This window comes from Ceratotherium simum, chromosome 5 (genome assembly GCF_057802395.1).
Source record: "Ceratotherium simum simum isolate JZ-2026a chromosome 5, ASM5780239v1, whole genome shotgun sequence".
Classification (NCBI taxonomy): domain Eukaryota; kingdom Metazoa; phylum Chordata; class Mammalia; order Perissodactyla; family Rhinocerotidae; genus Ceratotherium; species Ceratotherium simum.
The window spans coordinates 71,336,444-71,361,409 of record NC_141904.1 but is presented as its reverse complement, the minus strand read 5'-3'; the positions used below and the strand labels follow the sequence as shown (position 1 = coordinate 71,361,409).

At 39.3% G+C, this 24,966-nt stretch overlaps 1 protein-coding gene across 1 annotated transcript in view; it reads right to left on the bottom strand.

The window, feature by feature from the left end:
• The window catches only part of GXYLT2 (glucoside xylosyltransferase 2), an 83,647-nt gene that overhangs the window by 40,126 nt on the left and 18,555 nt on the right, over positions 1-24,966 (bottom strand). Inside the window, 2 exon segments of the mRNA XM_004419924.3 lie at positions 15,333-15,464; positions 22,881-23,073. Coding sequence (XP_004419981.2) covers positions 15,333-15,464; positions 22,881-23,073 — 325 coding nt within the window.

Genomic DNA, 24,966 nt, shown 5'->3' with positions numbered 1-24,966 from the left:
AGGAAGTGAAGGAAACTTGTCAGCTGTGTGCTTCAGTGTAGGAAGCTCTGGCTGGGCCACCACAAATATTTCTTCCAAATCCCTGACTGGAAGGCATAATTTTCCTTGCAAGTTTCTGGGAGCTATGTGGGAGAAAAGGGTCTGGGGTCTCAACATTCATATGTAAGCTTTCAATTAAACTTCATGTTTCAACATGATGCCCTCAACTGTACCTGGATTTCTGTAGTCTGGAGATATTCTGTTTTACTTTCTCTAGAAACTAAACTTCCAATCCTTTGCCCAGGGAGGAGAGAGGCAGAATCCCAGTTACATGGTGTAAAACAGGCAACCTGGGGTCTAACTGCTTCTCAAAGAGACTTGCAACCAAACCTCCTGATTTTAGGTTCATCTTCACTGCCGCTTCTAGACATAGCTGGTGCCACCAATTCATTGGTCTTGGGGGATGGTGTCATGTAAATCATTTGCTTCTGGGCTTTCTCCACTGCTGGTTAAAGATACAGATGTCTCAAGTGGACTAAGTTGGCTACCACCACTCAAAATCTATATTGAGCTTTAATTGCCTCCTCTCTTATTCTTTTTGTCCTAGAATAGAAGGTTTAGGCTCTTTTAAAAAATGAATTATCGGGTCCAGCCCGGTGGCCAAGCAGTTAAGTGCGCACGCTCCGCTGCGGCGGCCCGGAGTTGGCCAATACAGATCCCCGGGCGCGCACCGACGCACCGCTTGTCAAGCCATGCTGTGGCGGCGTCCCATATAAAGTGGAGGAAGATGGGGTACAGATGTTAGCCCAGGGCCAGTCTTCCTCAGCAAAAAGAGGAGGATTGGCAGATGTTAGCTCAGGGCCGAGCTTCCTCAAAAAAAAAAAAAAAGAATTATCAATTTTAGTATAGTTTGGGGAAAGAATGAATATAAATGCAAAAGTTTTGCTTGCCACCTCTAATCAGACACAAGCCTAGTTGGCTAAACTTCTCTTCCTTTCTGAGAGCCCTTAATATCCTTTCAATCAAGTCCTCTTCTGATTAACTCAGCCTGAGTCAATTATGATTGCCTGCAACCAAAGAATTACGTTACAGTAGGTAATTAACAAATATGAGTTATGATTCTTATACTATGCTTCATAACAAACATGGTGATACCAGAACTACTAGGATAGTAATCATGCTGGGGTCAAAAAGACAATCCCCTATAATGTGTTTGATGTCATTATAGGAGTGTTCTCTGCTGGGGCATGTTATAATTGTTCTGTGTTGCTTATGGCTTGGCCAAGGAGACCAAAAAAATTTTTGTTGCTATTAACCAAGATAAAGTCCTTTTGAGAAAATAGTTAATGATCTCAGTAGTTTTACACCACATATCAGTCCTCATAATAAGAGCAATAATAATAAAAATAGCAGCTAACACTTACTTTATGCCAGGCACTGTTCTTATGGGTATTAAATGTATTAGGTAATTTAAATTTCATAACACTTTGAGATGGTAACATTCTTTTTTTTTTTTTTTACTGACTATAATTTTATCTTTGTTGTTGAACGTTTTTTTTTTGAGGAAGATTAGCCCTGAGCTAACATCCATGCTAATCCTTCTCTTTTTGCTGAGGAAGACCGGCCCTGAGCTAACATCTATTGCCAACTCTCCTCCTTTTTTTTTCCCCCCAAAGCCCCAGTAGATAATTGTATGTCATAGTTGCACATCCTTCTAGTTGCTGTATGTGGGACGCGGCCTCAGCATGGCCGGACAAGCAGTGCGTCGGTGTGTGCCCGGGATCCGAACCCGGGCCGCCAGTAGCGGAGTGCATGCACTTAACCACTAAGCCAGGGGGCCGGCCCTGAGTTGGTAATATTCTTATTCCCATTTTACAGATGAGTAAATTGAGGCAAAGAAAAATTATTTCCCCAGGTTACAAAGTGGTAAGTGGTAAAAGCAAGATATGAACATATTTGGGCTGCCTCCACAGCCTGTTGTCTTAACAACCACACCATACTGTCTCTCTATATCTCAAATTAATTTCTATCTCCATTTAATGCTTCCTAATACTGTGGCCATTAAGTTTCCTAAAGGTCCCACTGTTTATATATACTCATCACCTTAAACAAGTAAAAGGACCTCTCTGAAGGCCTGAGAAGAGGTGTTATGGAACTATTCATTCTGAAGTCAGTTAGATATCTACTGCTTGGCTTCCTCAGCATATCTTCCTCCATCTTCTGACAAGAGCAACTTCTCTCCTATGGAAAAACCAAATCCATGTGGTTCAGAGGCAGTTGGCCCCTGTCGCCCATGGGAGAGAATGTGACTTAAGTCGGGCCAATCAGAGTATCCTACGTTCCTGGTATGATGATTGTTCAGGGATAAGCACATGAACCATGCTAGGCCAATCACAATACACCCCAGGATTTTTATGACAGAGTTGTTAGGTACCATGCTTTTATAGTCTCTTGTAACAGCTTTATTGAAATATAATTTACATATCATAGAATTCACCCATTTATAGTGAACCATCCAATGGTTTTCAGTATATTTACAGAGTCGTGCAACCATCATCACAATCTAACTTTAGAACATTTTCTGCACCTCAAAAACAAATTCTGTACCCATTAGCAGTCACTCCCCATTTTCCCCAACCTGATAGGCCCTAGGAAGTGCTAATCTACTTTCTATCTCTATACATAGATTTGCCTATTTGGGACATTTCATATAAATGGAATCATACAATATGTGTTCTTTTTTCAATGGCTCCTTTCAATTAGTTTTCAAAGCACACCCATGTTGTAGCACGTACTTCATTTCTATTTACTGCCAAATATTATTCCATTGCATGAATAAACTACATTTTATTTATCCAGTCAACAGTTGATGGACGTTTGGGTTGTTTCTATCTTTTGGCTCTTATGAATAATGTTGCTATGAATATTTGTGTACATATGTTCTCATTTCTCTCCATTATCTAGGAGGAGAGTTGCTGGGTCATATGGTAACTCTATGTTTAACCTTTTCGGGAAATGACAGATTATTCTCCAAAGCAGCTGCACCATTTTACATTCCCACCAGCAGTGCATGAGGGTTCCAATTTTTCCATATCCTTCCCGACACTTGTTATTACGTCTTTTTGATTATAGCCATCCTAGTGGTGCGAAGTGTTATCTCAATGTGGTTTTGATTGCATTTCCCTGATGGCTACTCATTTTGAATTTCTTTTCATATGCATATTGCCCATTTTTATACCTTCTTTGGAGACATGTTTATTCAAGTCCTTTGTCCATTTTTATTTGGGCTATTTGTCTTTTTATTATTGAGTTGTAAGAGTTCTTTATATATTCTAGCTACAAGTACCTTATCAGATATGTGATATGCAAATATTTTCTCCCATTCTGTGGATGTCTTTTCACTTTTTCTTTTTTCTTTTGCTGAGGAGGATTTGCCCTGAGCTAACATTTGCTGGCAATCTTCCTCTTTTTCTATGTGAGCTGCTGCCACAGCATGGCCACTGACAGACGAGTGGTGTAGGTCTGTGCTTGGGAACTGAACCTGGGCTGCTGAAGTGGAGCACGCCAAACTTAACCACTAGGCCAGCAGGGCTGGCCCTTTCCACTTTTTTGATGGTGTTGTGTAGAGCACAAAAGTTTTCAATTTTGATGTAATTCAAATTATCTGGTTTTTCTTTTGTTGCTTATGCTTTTGGTATCATATCTAAGAAACCATTGTCTAATCCAAGATCATGAGGATTTACTCCTATAGATTTCTTCTAAGCCTTTTATATTTTTAGCTCTTATATTTAGGTCTTTGATTCATTTGAATTAATTTTTACATATGGTACGAGATAGGGAATACAACTTCATTCTTTTGCATGTGGATATCCAATTGTCCCAATACCAGTTGTTGAAAAGATTACTCTTTCCCTGTTGAATGGGGAAAGCATTAGCATCCTTGTCTAAAATAAATGGACTATAAATATGAGAGTTTATTTCTGGACTCTTAGTTCTCTTCCATTGATCTGTATATCCATCTTTACGTTAGCACTACATTGGCTTGGTTACTGAACCTTTGTAGTAAATTTTGAAATTAGGAAGTGAGAGTCTTCCAACTTTGTTCTCCTTTTTCAAGATTGTTTTGGATATTTTGGGTCCCCTAAATTTTTCTTTATTTTTTTTATATTGATGTTTTAATAGTTTATAACATTGTGTAATTTTGGGTTGTACATTTTTGTCCATCACCATATACATGTCTCCCTTCACCCCTAGTGCCCACCCTCTACCCCCATTGCCCCTGGTAACCACAATACAGTTTTCTCTGTCCATGTGTTGGTTTATATTCCACATATGAGTGAGATCATACAGTGTTTGTCTTTCTCTTTCTGGCTTATTTCACTTAACATAATACCCTCCAGGCCCATCCATGTTGTTGCAAATGGGACGATTTTGTCTGTTTTTATGGCTGAGTAGTATTCCATTGTATATATACCACATCTTCTTTATCCAATCATCAGTCGAGGGACACTTAGGTTGCTTCCACTTCTTGGCTATAGTGAATAATGCTGCAATGAACATAGGGGTGCATAAGCCTCTTTGGATTGTTGATTTCAGGTTTGTTGGATAGATTCCCAGTAATGGGATAGTTGGATCATAGGGTATTTCTATTTTTAATTCTTTGAGGAATCTCCATACTGTTTTCCATAGAGGCTGCACCAGTTTGCATTCCCACCAGCTGTGTATGAGGGTTCCTATTTCTCCACATCCTCTCCAACATTTGTTGTTTTTTGTCTTGGTGATTATAGCCTTAAATTTTTCTTTATTTTTTTAAAGACTTTAGTTTTTCAGAGAAGTTTTAGGTTCACAACAAAATTGAGAGGAAGGTATAGACAGTTCCCACAGACCCCCTACCTCCACACATGCATAGTCTCCCCATTATCAACATCACTCACCAGAATGGTATATTTGTTACCAAAGATGAACATACATTGACAAATCATAATTACCAAAAGTCCATAGTTTACATTAGGGTTCATTCTTGGTGTTGTACATTCTATGGGTTTGGACAAATGTGTAATGACATATATCCATCATTATAATATACAGAGTATTATCACTGCCCTAAAAATCCTCTGTGCACTGCCTATTCATCCCTCCCTACCCCAGCAAACACTTTCTTGTCTCCATAGTTTTGCCTTTTCCAGAATGTCATATAGTTGAAATCATACAGTATGTATCCTTTTCAGATTGGCTTCTTTCACTTAGTAATATGCATTTAAGGTTTCTCCATGACTTCTTATGGCTTGATAGCTCATTTCTTTTTAGCACTGAATAATATTCTATTGTCTGAATGTACCACAGTTTATTTATCCACTCACCTATTGAAGGACATCTTGGTTGCTTCCAAGTTTTCACAATTATGAAGACAGCTGCTAAGAACATCCAAATGCAGGTTATTGTGTGGACCTAAGTTTTCAACTACTTTGGGTAAATATCAAGCAGTGCGATTGCTGGGTCATATGGTAAGGGTATGTTTAGTTTTGTAAGAAATCACCAAACTGTCTTCCAAAGTGGTTATACCATTTTGCATTCCCACCAGCAATGTATGAGAATTTCTATTGGTCCACATCCTCATCAGCCTTTGGCGTTGTCAGTGTTTCAGATTTTGGCCATTCTAACAGATATGTAGTGGTATCTTATTGTTGTTTTAATTTGCATTTCCCTGATGACATATGATGTGGAGCATCTTTTATTTTGTTTTATTTTATTTTATTTTTATTTTTTTGTGAGGAAGATCAGCCCTGAGCTAACATCCATGCCAATCCTCCTCTTTTTGCTGAGGAAGACTGGCCCTGGGCTAACATCCGTGCCCATCTTCCTCCACTTTAAAGATTTATTTATTTATTTTCCCCCCAAAGCCCCAGTAGATAGTTGTATGTCATAGTTGCACATCCGTCTAGTTGCTGTATATGGGACACGGCCTCAGCGTGGCCGGAGAAGCGGTGCATCGGTGTGCGCCCGGGATCCGAACCCGGGCCGCCAGCATCAGAGAGCACGCACTTAACCGCTAAGCCACAGGGCCGGCCCTCTTCCTCCACTTTAGATGGGACGCTGCCACAGCGTGGCCTGACAAACAGTGCATCGGTGCGCACCCGGGATCCGAACCCAGGCTGCCAGCAGCAGAGCACACGCACTTGACTGCTACACCATGGGGCTGGCCCCTGGAGCATCTTTTAATATGCTTATTTGCCATCTGTATATTTTCCTTGATGAGGTGTCTATTAAGGTCTTCTGCCCATTTTCAAATCAGGTTGTTGTTTTCTTATTGAGTTTTAAGAGTTCTTTGTATATTTTGGATAACAGTCCTTCATCAGATGTGTTTTTGCAAATATTTTCTCCCAGTCTGTAGCTTGTTTTCTTGCTCTCTTGATATTGTCTTTCACAGAGCAGAAGTTTTTAATTACAATGAACTCCGGCTTATCAATTATTTCTTTCATGAATCATATCTTTGGTGTTGTGTTAAAAAGCCATTACCATACCCAAGGTCATCTAGGTTTTCTCCTATGTTATATTCTGGAGTTTTATAGTTTTACATCTTACATTTCACTCTATGATCCATTTTGAGTTAATTTTTGTGAAGTGTGTAAGGTCTGTGTCTATATTCATTATTATCTAGGTGGATGTCCAGCTGTTCCAGCACCATTTGTTGAAGAAACTATCTTTGTTCCATTGTATTTCCTTTGTCAAAGATCAGTTGACTATATTTATGGGGGTCTATTTCTGGGCTCTCTATTCTGTTCCATTGATCTAGTTGTCTGTTCTTTCACCAATACCACTCTGTCTTGATTACTACATGTTTAAAGTAAGTCTTGAAGTTGGGTAGTGTCAGTCCTCCAACTTTGTTCTTCCCCTTCAATACTGTGTTGGCTATTCTGAGTTTTTTGCCTCTCCACATAAACTTTCGAATCAGTTTGTCAATATCTATAAAATAGTTTGCTGGGATTTTGATTGGGATTGCACTGAATCTATAGATCAACTTGGGAAGAAGTGACATTGACAATATTGAGTCTTCCTATCCATAAACATGGACTATCTCTCCATTTATTTAGTTCTTCTTTGATTTTGTTCATCAGTTTTGTAGTTTTCCTTATATAGATCTTTTAGCCTGTTGACGTGATGGATTATATTAATTGATTTTTAATGTGGAACCAGTCTTGCATACCTGGGATAAATCCCTCTTGGTCATGGAATATAATTATTTTTATGCTTTTTGGATTTGATTTGCTAATATTTTGTTGAGGATTTTTACATCCATATTCATGAGAGATGTTGTTCTGTAGTTTTCTTTTCTTACAACTTCTTTGTCTGGTTTTGGTATTAGGGTAATGCTGGCCTCATAGAATGAGTTAGTAAGTTTTCCTCTGTTTCTAGCCTCTAAAAGAGATTGTAGAGAATTGGTATAACTTCTTCCTTAAATGTTTGGTAGAAATCACCAGCAAACCTGTCTGGGCCTGGTGCTTTCTGTTTGGAGGGTTATAAATTATTGATTAAATTTCTTTAATAGATATAGGCCTATTCAGATCAGCTATTTCTTCTTGTGTGAGTTTTGACAGATTACATCTTTCAAGAAATTGGTTCATTTCATTTAGGTTATCAAATTTGTGGTCACAGAGTTGTTCATAGTATTTTTTTAAATTATACTTTTAATGTCCATTAAAAGGAATCTGTAGTGATGTCCCCTCTTTCATTTACAATATTAGTAATTTGCATCCTCTCTCCTTTTTTCTTAATTAGCCTGGCTACAGGCCTATTGATTTTATAGTCCCTTGAATTTCCATATGAATTTTAGGATCAGCTTGTCAATTACTACAAGGAAGCCAGCTGGATTTTGATAGGGATTGCATTGAATATGTATTTTGGGGGGACTATTGCATCTTAACAATATTAAGTCTTCCGATTCATGAACATGAGGTATCTTTCCATTTATTTAGCGCTTCTTTAATTTCTTTCAACATCCCTTGTGTTTTTCAGAGTACAAGTTTTGCACTTGATTTGTTATATTTATTCTTAAGTATTCTATTATTTTTATGTTATTGTAAATGGAATTGTTTTCTTAATTTTATTTTTGGATTGTTCATTGCAAGTGTTTAGAAATACAATTGTCTTTGTGTCTTGATCTTGTATCTTGCAACCTCACTGAATTTGTTTATTAGTTCTAATCACTTTTTAAATGGATTCCCTAGGATTTTCTATATACAAGATGATGTCATCTGAAAATAGATATAGCTTTACTTCTTTCTTTCAAATTGGAATTTATTTTATTTCATTTTCTTGCCTAATTGCCCTGACTAGAACCTCCAGTACAATGTTGAACAGAAATTGTGAGAGTATATATCTTTATCTTTTTCCTGATCTTAGAGGGAAAGTAATGAGTCTTTTACCATTAAGTACGATGTTAATTGTGGGGTTTTTGTAGAGGCCTTTCCTCAGGTTGAGAAAGTCCCCTTCTATTCCTAGTTTGTTGCATGTTTTTATCATGAAAGAGTATTAGATTTTGTCATTTTTTCCCTGCATCTATTGAGATGATCATGTGGTTTTCATTCTTTATTCTATTTATATACTATATTACATAAATTCATTTTCAGATGTTAAACCATCTTTTATATTTCTGGGATAAATTCCACTTGGTAGTGGTGTATAATCATTTTTTGAGTTGCTGGATTCTATTTGTTAGTATTTGTTGAGGATTTTTCCATCTATATCCATAAGTAATTCGTCTGTAGTTTTCTTTTCTTGTGATGTCATTGTCTGGTTTTGGTATTAGGTTAATACCTGGCCTCATAGAAAGAGTTGGAAAATGTTCCCTTCTCTCTTGTTTTTTGCAAGAGATGGGGAAGAATTGGTATTAATTATTTAAGTGTTTGGTAGAATTCGCCAATGAAGTTATCTAGTCCTGAGCTTTTCTTTGTGAGTTTTTTAAAAAAATTACTAATTCAAATTTCATTTGTTACCTAATTTATTAGCATACAGTTATTTATAGTATTGCTTTATAATTACTTTTATATCAGTAATGTTGGTAGTCATGTCCCCTCTTTCATTCCTGATTTTAGTAATTTGAGTCTTCTATGTTTTCTTCTTGCTCAGTCTAGCTATAGGTTTGTCAATTTTGTTGATCTTTCCGAAGAATCAACTTTCAGTTTTGTTGTTTTCCTCTATTGTTTTTCTATTCTCTATTTCATTAATTTTTTACTTTAATCTTTATTATTCCCTTCCTTCTGCTTGCTTGGATTTAGTTTGTTCTTCTTTTTAAAGTGTCTTAAGGTAGAAGATTAAGTTAATGATTTAAAATCTTTCTTCATTTGTAATGTAGAAGTTTATAACTATAAATTTCAATCTAAATACTGCCTTAGCTGCCTCCTGTAAGTTTTGGTATGTTGTGTCTTCATTTTCATTCATCTCAAAGCATTTTCTAATTTCCTTTGTAATTTCTTCTTTGACCCATTGGTTACTTAGGAGTGTACTGTTTAATTTCCACATAATTTGTGAATTTCCCAAATTTCTTTTTGTTACTGACTTCTAATTTTATTCCACTGTAGTCAGAGAACATACTTTGTATGACTTCAATCTTTCTAAGTTCATTGATGCTTGCTTTATGGCCTAACATATGATCTATTCTTGATAATGTTTCATAATCACTCAGAAGAATGTGTGTTCTGCTGGTGCTGGGTGGAGTGTTCGATAGATGTTTGTTGGTCCAGTTGGTTTATAGTGTTTTCAAGTCTTATATCTGCTTTTTGATGTTCTTCCTAGTGTTTAATCCATTAATGAATGTGGGGCATTGAAGTCTCCCACTATTATTGGTGGATTGCCTATTTTTCCCTCCAATTCTGTCAGTTTTTGCTTCATGTATTTTGGGGCTCTGTTGTTAGATGCATATATGTTTATAATTGTTATATCTTCTTCGTGGGTTAACACTTTTATCATTATAAAATGTGCCTGTTTTTCTCTAGTAATGTTTATTTTTTCAATTCTATTTTGGTGAAAAAATTCGTTAAAATGCTACATTAGAAAATATTCACTCAATGCAAAAGAAAGCAGTACAGGAAGACTAGAGGAACAAAAAGGACATGATAATATAACATATATATTTTAGGATGTTTTAGATAATATATTCTAGCAACTCTGGATATTGATCCGCTCTCCCCCTTCCCCAACTTGTAAGGCTTTTTGATGTTGTTTGCTTGTTTGTTTAGTATCTTGACTGGACTATTTTAGTGAAGTCTATTTCACCCACTGTGTGAAGCCTATGATGTTGTTCCTCAGTGGGTGCAGCCTTGGGCATGTGCACAGTCACCCTGGGATGACAATGGTTTTATCGGGGCTCTCTTTGACTGACTCTTTGACTCTTTCTCTAGTCTTTCTGTTAAGCTGTCTGCCTCTGTTGGTATTACACCCAGCTATTGGCTGCTACTAATTGCCAGCTGATTGCTCTATTGTTTTTGACAATGGCCCAAGGCGCAAATTGCTCTGCAGTCTGATCCAATTAACTTCAGCCCCATTTGTAGGGATAGTTTTTGAGGCCAGTCTTTGAACTTTGTTCTGACACCATGAGGGTACTTTTAATCTGTCTCTTTTACTGGTTCTCCCTTGTAAACTAATTGGCCTATAGTTTAGCTTGTTGCTGTCATGAAGCTACCAGCTTCCTCTTAATTAAGGGAGTCCCTGAACCCTTGGCCACACTTGCCTGCAATTTAAGCTCTGCAACACATAGCTTGTGGAGATGAGAAATGCTGATGGCCTGCCCCTCCCAAGGAAATATCATATCCCTCAACTGGGAGCTGTGGAGAAGAGGATCCCTGTGTTATTGACTGAATTGCCTGGAGTTGAGTTTCCATTATGTCGAGCTAGAAGGGGAGAGGGAGGGAGTAAGTTGTGGTTCAAATGTCACAGATTCTCACTCTTTCTTACTGAGTTTTAGTAGATCTTCTTGAATAAGAGGTTTCTTCATTTGCTTAGGCCCTTAGGACAATTTCCAAAGACTCCAGATAGTTGTTTTAAAAATAATTTTCACCAGTTATGTTTGTTTCACTGGGGAGCAATTCCACAGAGCTTCTCATGCCATCATTTTGCATGTTGCCACCCTGCCAAGCCCTTTTTCTGCTGCAGTAGCTAAGCTTTTAGAATTTGGATCTCAGGCTGCTTCAAGCAATCATCATGCTCATGCGGTGAGCCTTGCAAAGGACTGAGGGAGAGACAGACAGAGCCCTGGTGATATTACGGGAGCCCCTGGATCTACTGTGTTTGGGATTAGTCCTATCTTCTGGACTTTGCAGTCACATAAGCCAATAAATTTCCTTCTTTACTTAGCTAGTTGTAGTTGAGTTTCTCTCACTTGTAACCAAGAGTCGTAACTAACATCCTGAATGTCAAACCTTTAATAATGTGTGAGCAAATCATGGAAGGCTTGTTCAACAAAATTGTTATCTAGGGTCATTTCACGTGATCTTTTTGGTAGTTAATCTCATCCCAATAATTTACGGCCTCTTGGTGCTTGATGAAATATATAGACATCATTTATGGTGATTCTAATTGACATTCCTCTTAATAGGATTTTTAATATACTCCTATCTGCCTGTCAATATTTGTTGATATTCAAAGAGTTGTTTCCAAGGAAGCCTCAATGTTAATTGCTAATGCTGAGGTATAATATTAATAATAATACAGAGGCTTGACCTTAATTACAAAAAGTTCTTATAAGTCAGGTAAAACTTCCTTTTCCATTAGCCTACGGCAAACTCATTAGAACATCTCTGGTAAGCATACAGTGTTCCAAATACCGGAACCAGTTACAGACCTCTTTACTAAACTATATGTGGAAAAAGGGAAGATTATATGCATTGCCCTTGATATGATATAGAAAATCCAAGGAATCTAAGAATTTTGTTTATTTGGCATGGTTCTCCTTTGAAATATTAAAGAATGGGACAACTTCATTGGAAATAGAGAAGCAGAAAACTGTCAGGAGAAATTTACCAGTCAAGGCTGTAAGCAATTTCATCCTGTCTCTCCTGACATATTCTTCCCTAACTCCTTCCTTGAATGTGGATGCTTTTGATGGGAGCAAGAAAGACATCAGAAATTATTATAATCTTGGAACTTATGAAAACTTGGTTAAGAAAAACTTCTCCCTGGATGAGGCCTGGATAGCGCCTTAACCTACCTTACATTACCATATGGGGAGCCACTTGCCAATAAAGTCTCTGAAGATTCTGCAATCCAGTGATCTCTGCCATGTTTTAACTATCTCTAGGATCCCCAGAGGAGCACAATTATTGAGGAGACAGGTCCTTGTAATCAAACAGGCACAGTGTGTAACAAAATGTATAGATACATTACAGAATCCCACTAAGTCCTATTAAATGGGGGAAAGGTGATGTGAATTCATGAAACTCAATTATTTTTACAGAAGTTAAGGCTTTCTGGCCTTTACTAAGAAAAAAGGGAAAAGTCCTCCAGGATCAATTTTAATAAACAGGTTTGATTTATTTGTAATTGGCATATTGTTTTAATTCCTTTAGCTTCTGAACTACCTGAAAGCAGTATGCATCTTAAAGAACTTAATCAAGCCATCTGCAGTTTAGTTTGCACAAATAACGGTCCTGTTTTTTAGGACCATTATTCACAGAAATAGAAAAGTAAACATCCACTGATTTATAGGACTTCATAAATCTTGAACTGGTGGGATCTGAATTCCACTAATTGTAGTTGAGAATCTAATAGGCTTGAGTTGCAAAGACTTGTGCTCTGATCTTATTCTGAAAGTAAAATCTTACTTGAGAAGGAGTTTCTTCTACAGGTTTGAGGTAGATGACAGCCCCTCAGAAAATTGGTAAGACTGTGGTTCTCAGTCAATTAACCAACTACTTGCTAGAATGTTTGCATTTTAGGATCTCCATCTTCTCTGTGCTGCATCAGCAGCATACCTGATTTGGTTTTATAGAGATGAATTTCAAGGAAAACATCACCTAGACTTTATTTCAAATTACCCTGAGGATCAATACATCTCATTGATGCCAAAAAATGCCATGTTCATAATCTGCTGTTTTGATAAACGACTCAGAGAAGGCAAATGTCCTGTCAACCACAATCTCTCCTTATTATTTTCAAGGAGCGCTGGTTTCCATTATCAAAAGCAGATAAGCAATGCCAGCACCCATTTGTCATTCAAAATGGAATACTTACTTAGTTGGGAATGAATGAAAACCATCATGGTGGGTTTGTTTTTTTAGGAGTGGCAATAAAGTCACAATTGAAGGTCAGGGGAAATTCAAATGTGGTTCCACTGGGCTGCTAATATTTTTTGGATAGGTTGGAGAGACAATTTTCTAACAGTAACTATGGCTATCCGATACTTTGTTTTTCTCCTAAAATGGAGACAAGAAGCAAAAACCTGACATTTTTTTCACATCTTCTCAAATGGTAATTAGTTTTTACATCACCAAACTAGAGATTTTAGTGCCAATTTGAGGTAGTCTTTTCTTATCCCCATTTTTATGCACTTAATCCCATTTCATAACATGCCTAAAGGTCTGTGGCATGTGAAGAACAGGTCCTTTCATGAGTGAGCAAGCTTGTGCAGCACATCAGCATCACCAGTACATCCAGGCCTTGTTCTTCTCACAGGTTCTATGTAGGAAATGCTAAGAGTGCCACTTGCCATTTAGGGTTTCAGACCAACAGATGGTAAGACTTCCCTGTATGGATGTCTCCCAGCACCTCAAAATCACAATATGATCCAAAGTAAACTCATCTTCTTCCTTACCAAAACTGGTCTTCCTCCAGGCTTTTCCATTTCTGAAGAGCACCAGCGTCCATGTAGGTTGAACCATAACAAATTGCCTTTTTGTAGGTCATAAATAGCTGAATATCGGCAATTTCAAACAGATCAAGCTTAACAGTTGTTCAGGTCAGAAAACTGGGTGAAATCCTTATTACCTCACTCCCCTTCAACTCCTAACAATAGGCAATCATGAGGACGGGTAATTCTATTTCTCAGGCAGGTTCTGAATCCATCCTTAAGGCACCCCCCATAGCCCAAGTTATTACTAATTGGCCTCAGCAATGTAATGTAATGTAATGTAATGTAATGTAATGTAATGTAATGTAATGTAATGTAACGTAATGTAATGAACCAGTGTGTCTTCTTTAAAACACAAGTCAGATCACCCCACTTCCATGTTAGAAATCATTCAATGACTTCTCACTGCCCTTAACACAAAGACCAGACACTTCAACATGGCTCAAAGAGCCTGCAAACTCCAGCTTCAAACCCACCTCACTGTATCTTCTGGTTACTGTACCTTTTTTTATTTTCTAAAACATGCTCCTTCCCAACTCAGGGCCTTTGTTCATACTGTTCCATCTGCCTGGAACCCTTTTCTCTCTCATTACCCCTGAGTCCTCGTCACTCAGTGATCCCCACTTCTCCTTCATTCATGTCTCAGCATAATTGCTGTGCCTCAAGAGAACCTTCTATGACCTCTCCCAGACCAGTGTGGAACCTCATGCTACATACATCCATGAAACTCCGTTCTCCACCTCAGCACAGATCACGCTTCTAATTACCTATTTCAATGCTCTGCTAGACTCAAACTCCAAGGGGGCAAGACCACGCTGTCTTGTTCGCCTACATCTTGCCATCACTAAGCCAGGGCCTAGCACCTAATGAGCACTCGATAATGTTTCCAAGGCATGAATCCCTCACAAACATCAAGCTTGCAATTCACAATTCAAAGTTGCCATCTTGGCTCAATGATATTCTCAGGTTTGACATATCTTCAGTGATTTTTCTATTTAGGACTTTTAGAAAGAAAATAAAAATATTCAATTTAAAAATTCAAAACTGGAAAGCTGAACCAGAACTCTGGACATTTTCTGAATTATCCTCTAGCATGGCTACATCTAGTAGCAGTTACTGTTTTAAGTGAAATAATAATAATCAAAGCTCACATTTATTGAAGGCCAACTATGTGCCAAGCCTATGGAAGAAACTGGGATTTAGACAAGTTGGGGGGTTTACTAAGGTTCACACAGCTACTAAATGATGGAGCCACAGTCACAAAGACCCATACTCCAAGACATGCTTTGGATGCTCTCAGTCCCTCAATCTTTGGGAAAGACAACCTCTCAAACATAGGAACCCTCTCTATATACTCTGAAGACTAAGGGCATCAACTACAGAATCCAAGAAAAACATATTTTCAGCTGTTAGTAAAATGTCTCTATAAACACACCCTAGTTAATTTCACCACATTTCCAAGAGCAGAAATTTCTCTCCCAAGCAGCATCTTAACAGAAGCAGGCATTCCTACCGGAAGAAAGAGTCTCTGGGCAGCACAAGGTTTGAATAGTTTCTTCCATTCCTGAGGGTTTCCAACTGAAAATGTGATGGGGTAGATCCTGTGCTCGAACTTCTTTGTATATGAGTCAGGCCACTGTCGTAACTGAAAAACATGGAAGGCAAGGGGATGGTGATTAGACCTCAGAAACATGGGAACACCGAAAGCTTCTGAATGGTCAAGTGGAAATTGATCAGGCAACTTACATAGCAAGTCTAACTTCATCACCAATATTAATGCTCACTGAATGAAAGACCATTCTAGGATTTAAAGAAATAACATCCAGAGTTGGCAAGGGTGATGGGAAACTGATACATAAACACTGCAAGGGGAGTATAAATTTGAACAAACTTCTAAGAGGGCGATTTGGAAATTGGTAATAGCAAACCTCAAAAGACTGAGATACAAGAACTTTCACCAAAACCTAGTTTGCAATAAAAAAATTGTGGGAACAAACCAAATGCCCAATAATAAGGAACTGGGAAAATTAATTATGGTAGAACTATACAATGGACCGATGCACAGTTAGAATAAAGTAGACCTATATGTGTTGGCATGGAAAAACGGTTGTGATATATAGTTAGGTTCCAGAAAAAGAAAAATGCAAAAAAATATTATAATATGGTTCTGTCTTACATGGAAAATATATGCATATATATTTTATATAGAGAGAAAAATCTGGATGGATATGCACCAAATTGTTAAAAGTGGGCACCCGTGGAGGTGGTGGTGGTGGTTTCATTTTCTAAGTTTATATTTCTGCATTCTTTAGAACTTTTACAGTGAGAATATATTACTTTCTCTCCATATATTAATTTTATAGAAAAATTATTTTAATTAATAGACTTTTTTTTTTTTAACTTTTTTTGTGAGGAAGATGAGCCCTGAGCTAACATCCATGCCTATCCTTCTCTTTTTGCTGAGGAAGACCGGCTCTGAGCTAACATCTATTGCCAATCCTCCTCCTTTTTTTCCCCAAAGCCCCAGTAGATAATTGTATGTCATAGTTGCACATCCTTCTAGTTGCTGTATGTGGGACGCAGCCTCAGCATGGCCGGACAAGCAGTGCCTCGGTGCGCGCCCAGGATCCGAACCCAGGCCATCAGTAGTGGAGCGCGCGCACTTAACCGCTCAGCCACGGGGCGGACCCTAGACTTTATTTTTTAGAGTAGTTTCATGTTTACAGAAAAATTCAGCAGGAGTACAGAGTTCCCATATATTCTCTTTCCTTCCCCTCCCCACCATAGTTTCCCCTATTATTAACATCTTGCATTAGTGTGTTATGTTTGTTACAATTGATGAACCAATATCCATACGTTATTAAGTAAAGTCCATAGTTTACATTAGGGTTCATTCTTTGTGTTGTACAATTTTATGGGTTTTGACAAATACAAAACCCGTATGTCCTGTATCTACCATTACAGTATTATACAGAATAGTTTCACTACCCTAAAAATCTCCTCTGTTGCACCTATTCGTCCCTCCTCCCTCTCTTCCTCCCCTCTCTAAACTCTTGGCAACCACTGATCTTTTTACTGTCTTTAGTTTTGCCTTGTCCAGAATGTCACGTAGTTGAAATCATGCAGTATATAGCCTTTTCTTATTGTTTCATTTAGCAATATACATTTAACATTCCTTTATGTCTTTTCGTAGCTTGATAGCTTATTTATTTGTTATCACTGAATAATATTCCATTGTCTGGCTGTACCATAATTTATTTATCTATTCACCTACTGAGGGACATCTCGATTGCTTCCAGTTTTGAGTGATTACAAACAAAACTGCTATAAATATTCATGTGCAGGTTTTTCAATTGAGTTGGATAAATACCAAGAAGGGCGATTGCTGGATTGTGTATGGTCAGCCTACAGTTAGCTTCCCAAGAAACTGCCAAACCACATTCCAAAGTGGCTGAACCATTTTGCATTCCCACCAGCAATGAGTGAGAGCTCCTGTGCTCCACATTCTCATCAGCACTTGGTGTGGTCAGTGTTGTGGATTTTAGCCATTCTAATACACGTGTTGTAGTATCTCATTTTAATTTGTAATTCCCTAATGACATATGATGTTGTGCATTCTTTCTTATGCTTATTTGCCATCTGTGTATCTTCTTAATTTTTTGAGTTAATCCCTTCCCATTGCCATAATAATTCTACTTCTAAGAATTTATCCTAAGGAAAACTTCTAAAAGTGCAAACATATTTATTACAAGGTTGTTTATTACAGTGTTGTTTGTAACAGGGAAAAATGGGAAACAACCTGAACATGAGATTGGTTAAACAAGCTCTGGGGTATGTCTACATAGCAGAATACTATGCAGCCGCTAGCAACAATGTTGTGGAATGAGGGTCAGCAAACTACGGTATTGCAAGGGCCCCCTCCAGGCTGCTACAAATAACACACAGGCCAAGAGTGGTTAGACATTTTTAAATAGTTGAAAAAAATAAAAACACGAGTAATATTTTGTGACATGTCAAAATCACATGAAATTTGAATGTCAGTGGTCATAAATAAAAGTTTTATTAGAACACAGCCACACCCATTTGTTTCCATATTTCTGTGGCTGCTTTTACGAGAAATAGCAGAGTTGAGCAGCTGTGAGACCAACAAGCCTGCAAAGCCTAAAATAGTTACTATCTGGTCTTTTACAGAAAAAGTTGGTAAACTCCTGTTTTAGAAGAAATTGGTAATATAAGTGCCAGTGATATAAAAGAGAATATAAACTATGATTTCATTTCTGATGTTGAAATGAAAAGGAATGTAAATAAATACACCAAAATTGTTCTCCCTGAGCATTAGTATGATGGTTGATTTTTTTCATTTATGATTTTATGACTTTTTTTGTTATAATGTACATATGTTGCTTACATAGTCACATAAAAATTTTTGAAAAAACATACCACTGGGAACTTTGTAAATCTGCAATTTTGAGATGGATATTTGGGAGAGAAATCTCAGGGTGAGATAGAGTAGGTGTGATGGTCAAAGTACTTGACAACTGATGTATGGAGGGCACTGACCAATCAGAATGCACATCAGGCACAAATACCCAGTACAATCGCATGGACACATCAGAGCTGACACTGGGCATAAACATTCAGTGCAACAGTACCAATCAACCAGAACAGACACTGGGCACAAATACCCAGTGCAATTGTGCCACTGCACAACAGCCCAAAATCAGCCCTGTAAGGAGAATGGGAAGGTCCCATGGTCTACTGGTTTCCTTGACTCTTTGATCTTTAGCACCCTATCTTCTAGAAGGGTTTATCCACCTTTGCCAATCTATGCGTTTTAACCGGAACGTTCAGTCCGTTTACATTTGTTAATATGCATATATTTGAATAGTATACTGACTCCAGCTATTGGAAGTTCCTGTTGACACCTCTTCCCACGGTAGAGCTACACACACACACACACACACACACACACATGATGTTGCTACCCCACTGGCCCCACCTATCACCAGAAAGGACTGGTGGCCATCCCCACTTCTGGGTCCCACTCTTGCTTGACTTTGAGTCTGGGGCAGGAGCCCAGACTAGCCAAATCTAAACCACATGTCTGATCCTGAGCTGCCTAGAGGGGCTAGGAAATCAACCAGCTGGCATTTTCAGTTTCTATATTGGGAGACGACAAAAATAAATGAAACTTTAAAATATTAAATATCTACAATGTAGATGGTAAATACCACCACACACATTGTACTTTAGCAGCGTTAAAAAAAATTCTACTTAAACACAACAGAACTTGCTTGCAATGCAGCTTCCAGAGGAATCATGATGGCAATTAGCATTTTGTTTGGTTTTGTTTTTACCCTGAGGTATGTAGCCCTGGGCTTCCCAGGAAGTTATCACAAGAAACTGTAGATATTCCCACAATGCCTCAGTGTTGGAACTGACAGCCTTGAGAAGGCTGCATAACCCACCCCTCCACCCCGGCATCTCCTGTGGCTGAGCAAAAACTAATGGCTGCTGATCTCCTACTTTAGGGCTAACATAGTGCCCAACATATAGGAGACATTCAAAGACTCTTTATGGAATGGGAGAATAAATAGATTACGTGATTCAGCCCCACAATTATACTCTGCAATGAGTTGAGCAAGAATCATTTGCCCCTTTTGTGCATCTACTACAGGTTTTTGCTTACCCCCAATACAGATGAAGAAACTGGCTAGGAGAAGCTCTGTGACTTACATAAGAGCCAATGTTTTAAATCTAAACTGGTACCATAATCCCAGCATGGAAAAGAAAGGGGTAACACCATATGCCCTGCCTAGCTTTTAACACTCTAATATAATTTGTTAGTTGAGCTTCATTGGTCTAACAATGACCTGACGAAATGAGCCATCAAAGGGCAATTCAAGTATCTCCAATGATTTTCCCATACAATTTAGCTCCTGACTTATAATGTTCCAGTTACTGTGGCTCATAACAAATTACCCCAAAACTTAGTAGTATAAAATAACTGTTTATTATGCTCATAGATTCCATGGATCAGGAATGCAGACAAGGCACTGAAGGGACAGCTTGACTGCTCCACGATGTCTGGGCCTTAGCTGGAAGCCCTGAAGGCTGGAGGCTGGAATCATCTGAAGGCTCGTTTACTCACAGTCTCTGGCGGTTGAGGCTAGCTATCGGCTGGGGACCTCACCTCCTCTGTGTGGGCCTCTCCATCTGGTCTCTCCATACGGGCTAGTTTGGCGTTCCTCAGAGTACGCTGGCTGGGCTCCACGGGTAGGCATCCCAAGGAAGAGCCAGACAGAAGCTGTATCCTTCCTATGACCCAGCCTCAGATGTCACACAGCTTGACATTTGGCATATCCTATTTTATATATACATACATATTATGTATGTAGATGTATAATATATTAGCTATTGCCTTATAACAAATTACCCCTAAACTTAGTAGCTTAAAACCAAAAACATTTATTATCTCTTACAGTTTCTTAGGGTCAGGAGTATGTGAGCTGGGTTGTCCTGGCTCAGAGCTTCTCATGCGGTTGCAGCCCAACTATTGGCTGGGGCCACAGTCATCTGAAGGCTTGATAGGGCTGGAGGGTCTGTCTCCAAGCTCACTCACCTGAGTGTCTGCAAGAGGCTTCACGTGTGGGCCTCTCGAAAGGCTGCTCTGACACGGCTGCTGGCTTCCCCCAGAGCAAGTGATCCAAGAGAGAAAGAGAGTGTAACCAAGATGGAAGGTGCCGTACCTTGTTAAATCTAACCTCTGAAGTGACACAGCACCACTTCTTCCCTATGTTACTGGTCACAGAGACCAACCCTGGGACAGTGTAGGAGGGAAGTACACAAGGGTGTGAATAACAGGACATGGGACCCCTGGGGACCTCTTGGAAAACACAATCTGCCACACATACGTGGTTACACATACACATCTTCCTTCCCCTTATCTTATTTTTAAAATTTTGTTCTGCTCCATCCTCATGCCCCAGCTTCTAGCATCCAGTAGGCACTCAATAAATACTTGTCAGATGGATATTGTGCAAGACATTCCTACTGTTTGCCCATAGCCAGTTTCCTCCATTCCTGCACATACAGCACTTCTCAGCCCTCTTGGAGTTGGGTGGGCCTTGTGACTGTTTCTGGACAGTTGAATGTCACCAGAAAAGACCTGTGTCACTGTGAAGCCGAGGGAGTAAAAAGCCCAGTGGTGATCCACTAGTCTCTCTCTTTCCTGCAGTGGCAACCCAAGAACTGTAGAAGCCAATGTTCCAGCAGGTGCAACTAAAGCATGAACAGTCTGTCAACTTTGGTCCCAGACCTAAGTGGCTTTGTGGACAGAGACCCTGCTGCCTGTGTGAGACATGCAGCCACATGTGGAAAGTCTCAGAGCTTTATGGGAGTTGTTACTGCAGCTTGACCTAGCCTTTCCTGAGTACAGATATATCACCTCTTTCATCAATCCTGCTAGCCCCAAGCTGCAGATGGGGAAATTGAAACTCAAAAACATCACAAGACTTGCCGGAGATCACATGGCAAGTAAAGAGCGGGGCTGAGTTTTCTATGAGTTCGGGAGGTAGTATGGTGTAGTGGTTAAGTTCATGGAGGTCTGAGTCAGTAACCTTGAACTGACACGTGATGAGCAAGACACTAAAACTCTCTAAGCCTCAATGATCTCAGTTTGTAAAACAGAGACATGATTGTTACCTTCTTCAAAGGGTTTTTATAAGGATTAAATAAGAGTAAATCACAAATCATAAGCCGTTGATGAATGCTATTTTTTAATACTATTATTATTATTATCATTGCCCTTACACCACAGCTTCAGAGCAGCTAACTATGTGTGTTTCAACCTGTTTCCTTTCCCCTTCCCCTGACTCAGATCCTTTTCAAGGCATTTTCCAGCCAATTTCAAAGCCCCAAGACTATTTGTTCCCCTGGCTTCTTGGTGAAGACGTCAAGGTAATTTTTTTCTTTAGAAAACATAACACATTTTCTAGATTTCTGTTATGAGCCTTCCTATGCCCAACATGGTTCTTTGGCATTTCTCATTAGCGCAGCTAGCCTGGTAGCAGGATGTGGCACTGTTGACTCAGGTTGGTAGATACACAACAAAACAGGGCTTGCTCTGCCAGCACGCAAGAACTTAGCGTAAGAGAAGACTTTTAAGGAAAACACAGCTTGGTCTGCAAAGTCACGCATGTATCTAGACTGGGGAGAAGAGGCATTTCCAAAGCCCTCCTCGCGTCCTGGTAAAAAATCATTATTTGTTCCTCAGTATAGGAATAGTCAAATACATGATGACCCAGACACATCATAAAATATTAGGTAGTCACCCAAAAGGATGAGGTAAGAGTGCATGAGTCCTGACCTGGAACGATGCTGATGATATGGTTTCAAGTGAGGAAAAACAAGTTCCAGAACAACACATAGAGAATAATCCTGATTTTGTAAAAGAAGTACATTTTAATTGGGTACATACATATGTGTGTGTTATACATGAATATGTCTAAATATACAAATATACATATATACACACTCATATAGATACATAAACACACACACACACCTGTACATGAAAAAAACGTGGAAGAATCACTCAAAACTGTTACCTCTGATAGTTGCTTGGGTTGGACTGAAGGGTAGTGATGACTTCCACCTTTTAATTTATAACACCTAAGTTGTCTGAATTTATTTTAATGAGCATATATTACTTGTCATTCAAAAAACATATATAAGTAGGTAAAAATAAGCTACCTGTCCCCAAATGGGACAATGTTGATGACACCAAGAGGCATGGAGCCCAAGTGCTTTAAGTGCGTCATCTCATTTAATCTTCACAATATCTCTACAAGGCAGAAGTAACTCTCCCTATATTATAGATGAGAACAGCAAGGCTCAGAGTCAAGGGTTCACGGTCACACTGTTAAGTATGCAGCAAAATACATTACGCATCTCCCAAACGGAATGCATGTCCCAAAATGCATTCCATGGGATATGCATTTCCCAAAACGCAGTCTGCCTGTACTCAGTCAATATTGTGCCATGATTTCCACAAATTCACCTGTTTATCAAACTCAGGCTTCAGAGATTCTTCTGTGAAGATGTGAAATTGCATCTTTCTGTGGCTGAAGAGCACAGCTGATTTGAGCATGACCAGTGTCTCCTCCAGCCGATTGCCACAGGCCACCACGGCCAGGTGGATCCAGAGCTCAGGTGGCAAAACAGCTTGGAAATTCCTGGGTTCTCCGGACCTCCTAGAAAGAAGACAAACAAGTAAGAGCTATTACTAAACGCATAAAAAAAAAACAGCTAGCGAATGGTTGGAACATTTCAAAACATGAACAGGCACAATCTGTTATATTTTATAAAGCGATAAGCATTTTGACAATTCTTCCTGCTTAGAGAAAAATACCATTTATTCCCATATTTATCCTGGCAAGAGCAGGATGAGTCACTGTTTGGACTGCTATAGGTGTCTGAGACTTTTTCTGCCAGCACTCAGCTGTCTAGTGCCTGCTGGCTGCCTACTGGCCTATGTTTGAAAATAGTATTGCTAAACTTCAACAGCTGACACTAGGGCTGTGGCGCTCCCACTCACACGGGCCATGGAAATTAGATTTAAATGCAACTTGAACAAGAGGAGGGTGGGTCATGGCTTTCCCATGTGAAACGAGCAACATGATATTCCCATCATCTGGATGGTTTTAGGTTGCGGTGGAATGCATGACCACTGGACCAAAGGAAAATCATGCAAGTCCAGGAGGTGAGCAAAGAAAACAACATATGTGTCTCCATTACATCTTGGGAGAGTCTCGAAGAAACAGGTGTTAATCCTAACCATCTTGCTCAAGATTGCTGAGGTGGTAGGTATGAAATTCAGCTTCCAGTATGAAATTCATATTAATGAGAAACAGGCAGGAGAGGGGACAGGTTAAGCTGAAAATTACCAAGGTATCAAATACTGAGTCAACAGCTGAGACGGAAATAGGGTCCAAGAGTCCAGAATCATCATCCAGCTATTTCCTCGTAATAAAAGATTTGTTCCAGACAAGGAGATGCAGCCAAGCCTCAAACACACCACCGAGAAACATTTGCAGGCAAGTTGGAAGAAGTTAGCCTCGAAAAGGTACCCTGAGACAAATGAAACTAATTTACTTGCACAAAAGATTTGGAGACCAGGGGAACTTGGACGTCGAAGGCTACCTTCCTTCCAAAACCTTCGAGTTCAATCAGCACGCTCCATTGTTCACTGCTCTGTTGGATAAAGGCAGCCTTGCTCCAGATTTCTTTCACCAGGAGGGAAGTGGAAGATGTGGGTGGAGCACTTTGGATAGTTTTCCAGTTTGATTACTTAAGAGCATGCTTAGTAGAAGCAGAGCCTTCAGGCTCAGCTAAGCCCAGATGCAGAGTTACTCAGATTCCACTTATTTCGAGGATCACAGGAAAAGACAGCAGAGATATCCTAAGTAGCTCCTGAAATTGTCCATTTCTCTTCATCCCCCTGTTGCTACCTGCTACCTGAAGAGGCCACCAACTTCTCTCACCTTGATCACTGTGACAGCTCCCTAGATGGTCCACCTGCCTCCAATCTTATCCTTAACCCCCACCCTCTGACTTCTTCTTGTTGATGCCAGAGTGATGTTCTAAAATGCAAATAGGATCATGTTATTCCCTGGATTAAAATCACGTAAGGGCTCCTGATTGCCCTCAAGATCAAGACCAAACTGCTGATCATGGCTCCTACTTACATCTCTTGCAACTGCCCCCAGCACCTCCAGCCCGGGTGCACGGCCATGCATAATCATGGTCATAATTACACTTATATTCATACTCTCCATTTCATTCCAGTCATGGGACCATGCTGGGTTGTCTCCAGGTCTTGGCACATGCATTGTCTCTCTCTCTCTCTCTTAGAAATGCTCTTCTCTGCTCTCTTTTTCTTGCTAATTCCAGCCCATTTACTAATCAAAAAATCTGTACTGAGTACCTACTATGTGCCAGGCACTGTTCTAGGTGCTGGGACAACAGCAGTGAACAAAACAGGCCAAGGTACCTCTCCTTGCAGAAGTTACATTCTATAAGGGACAGGGGAAAGACAATGAAAAAAATAACAGTCAAAGCAAATAGTAACTAAGTAACTTACACAG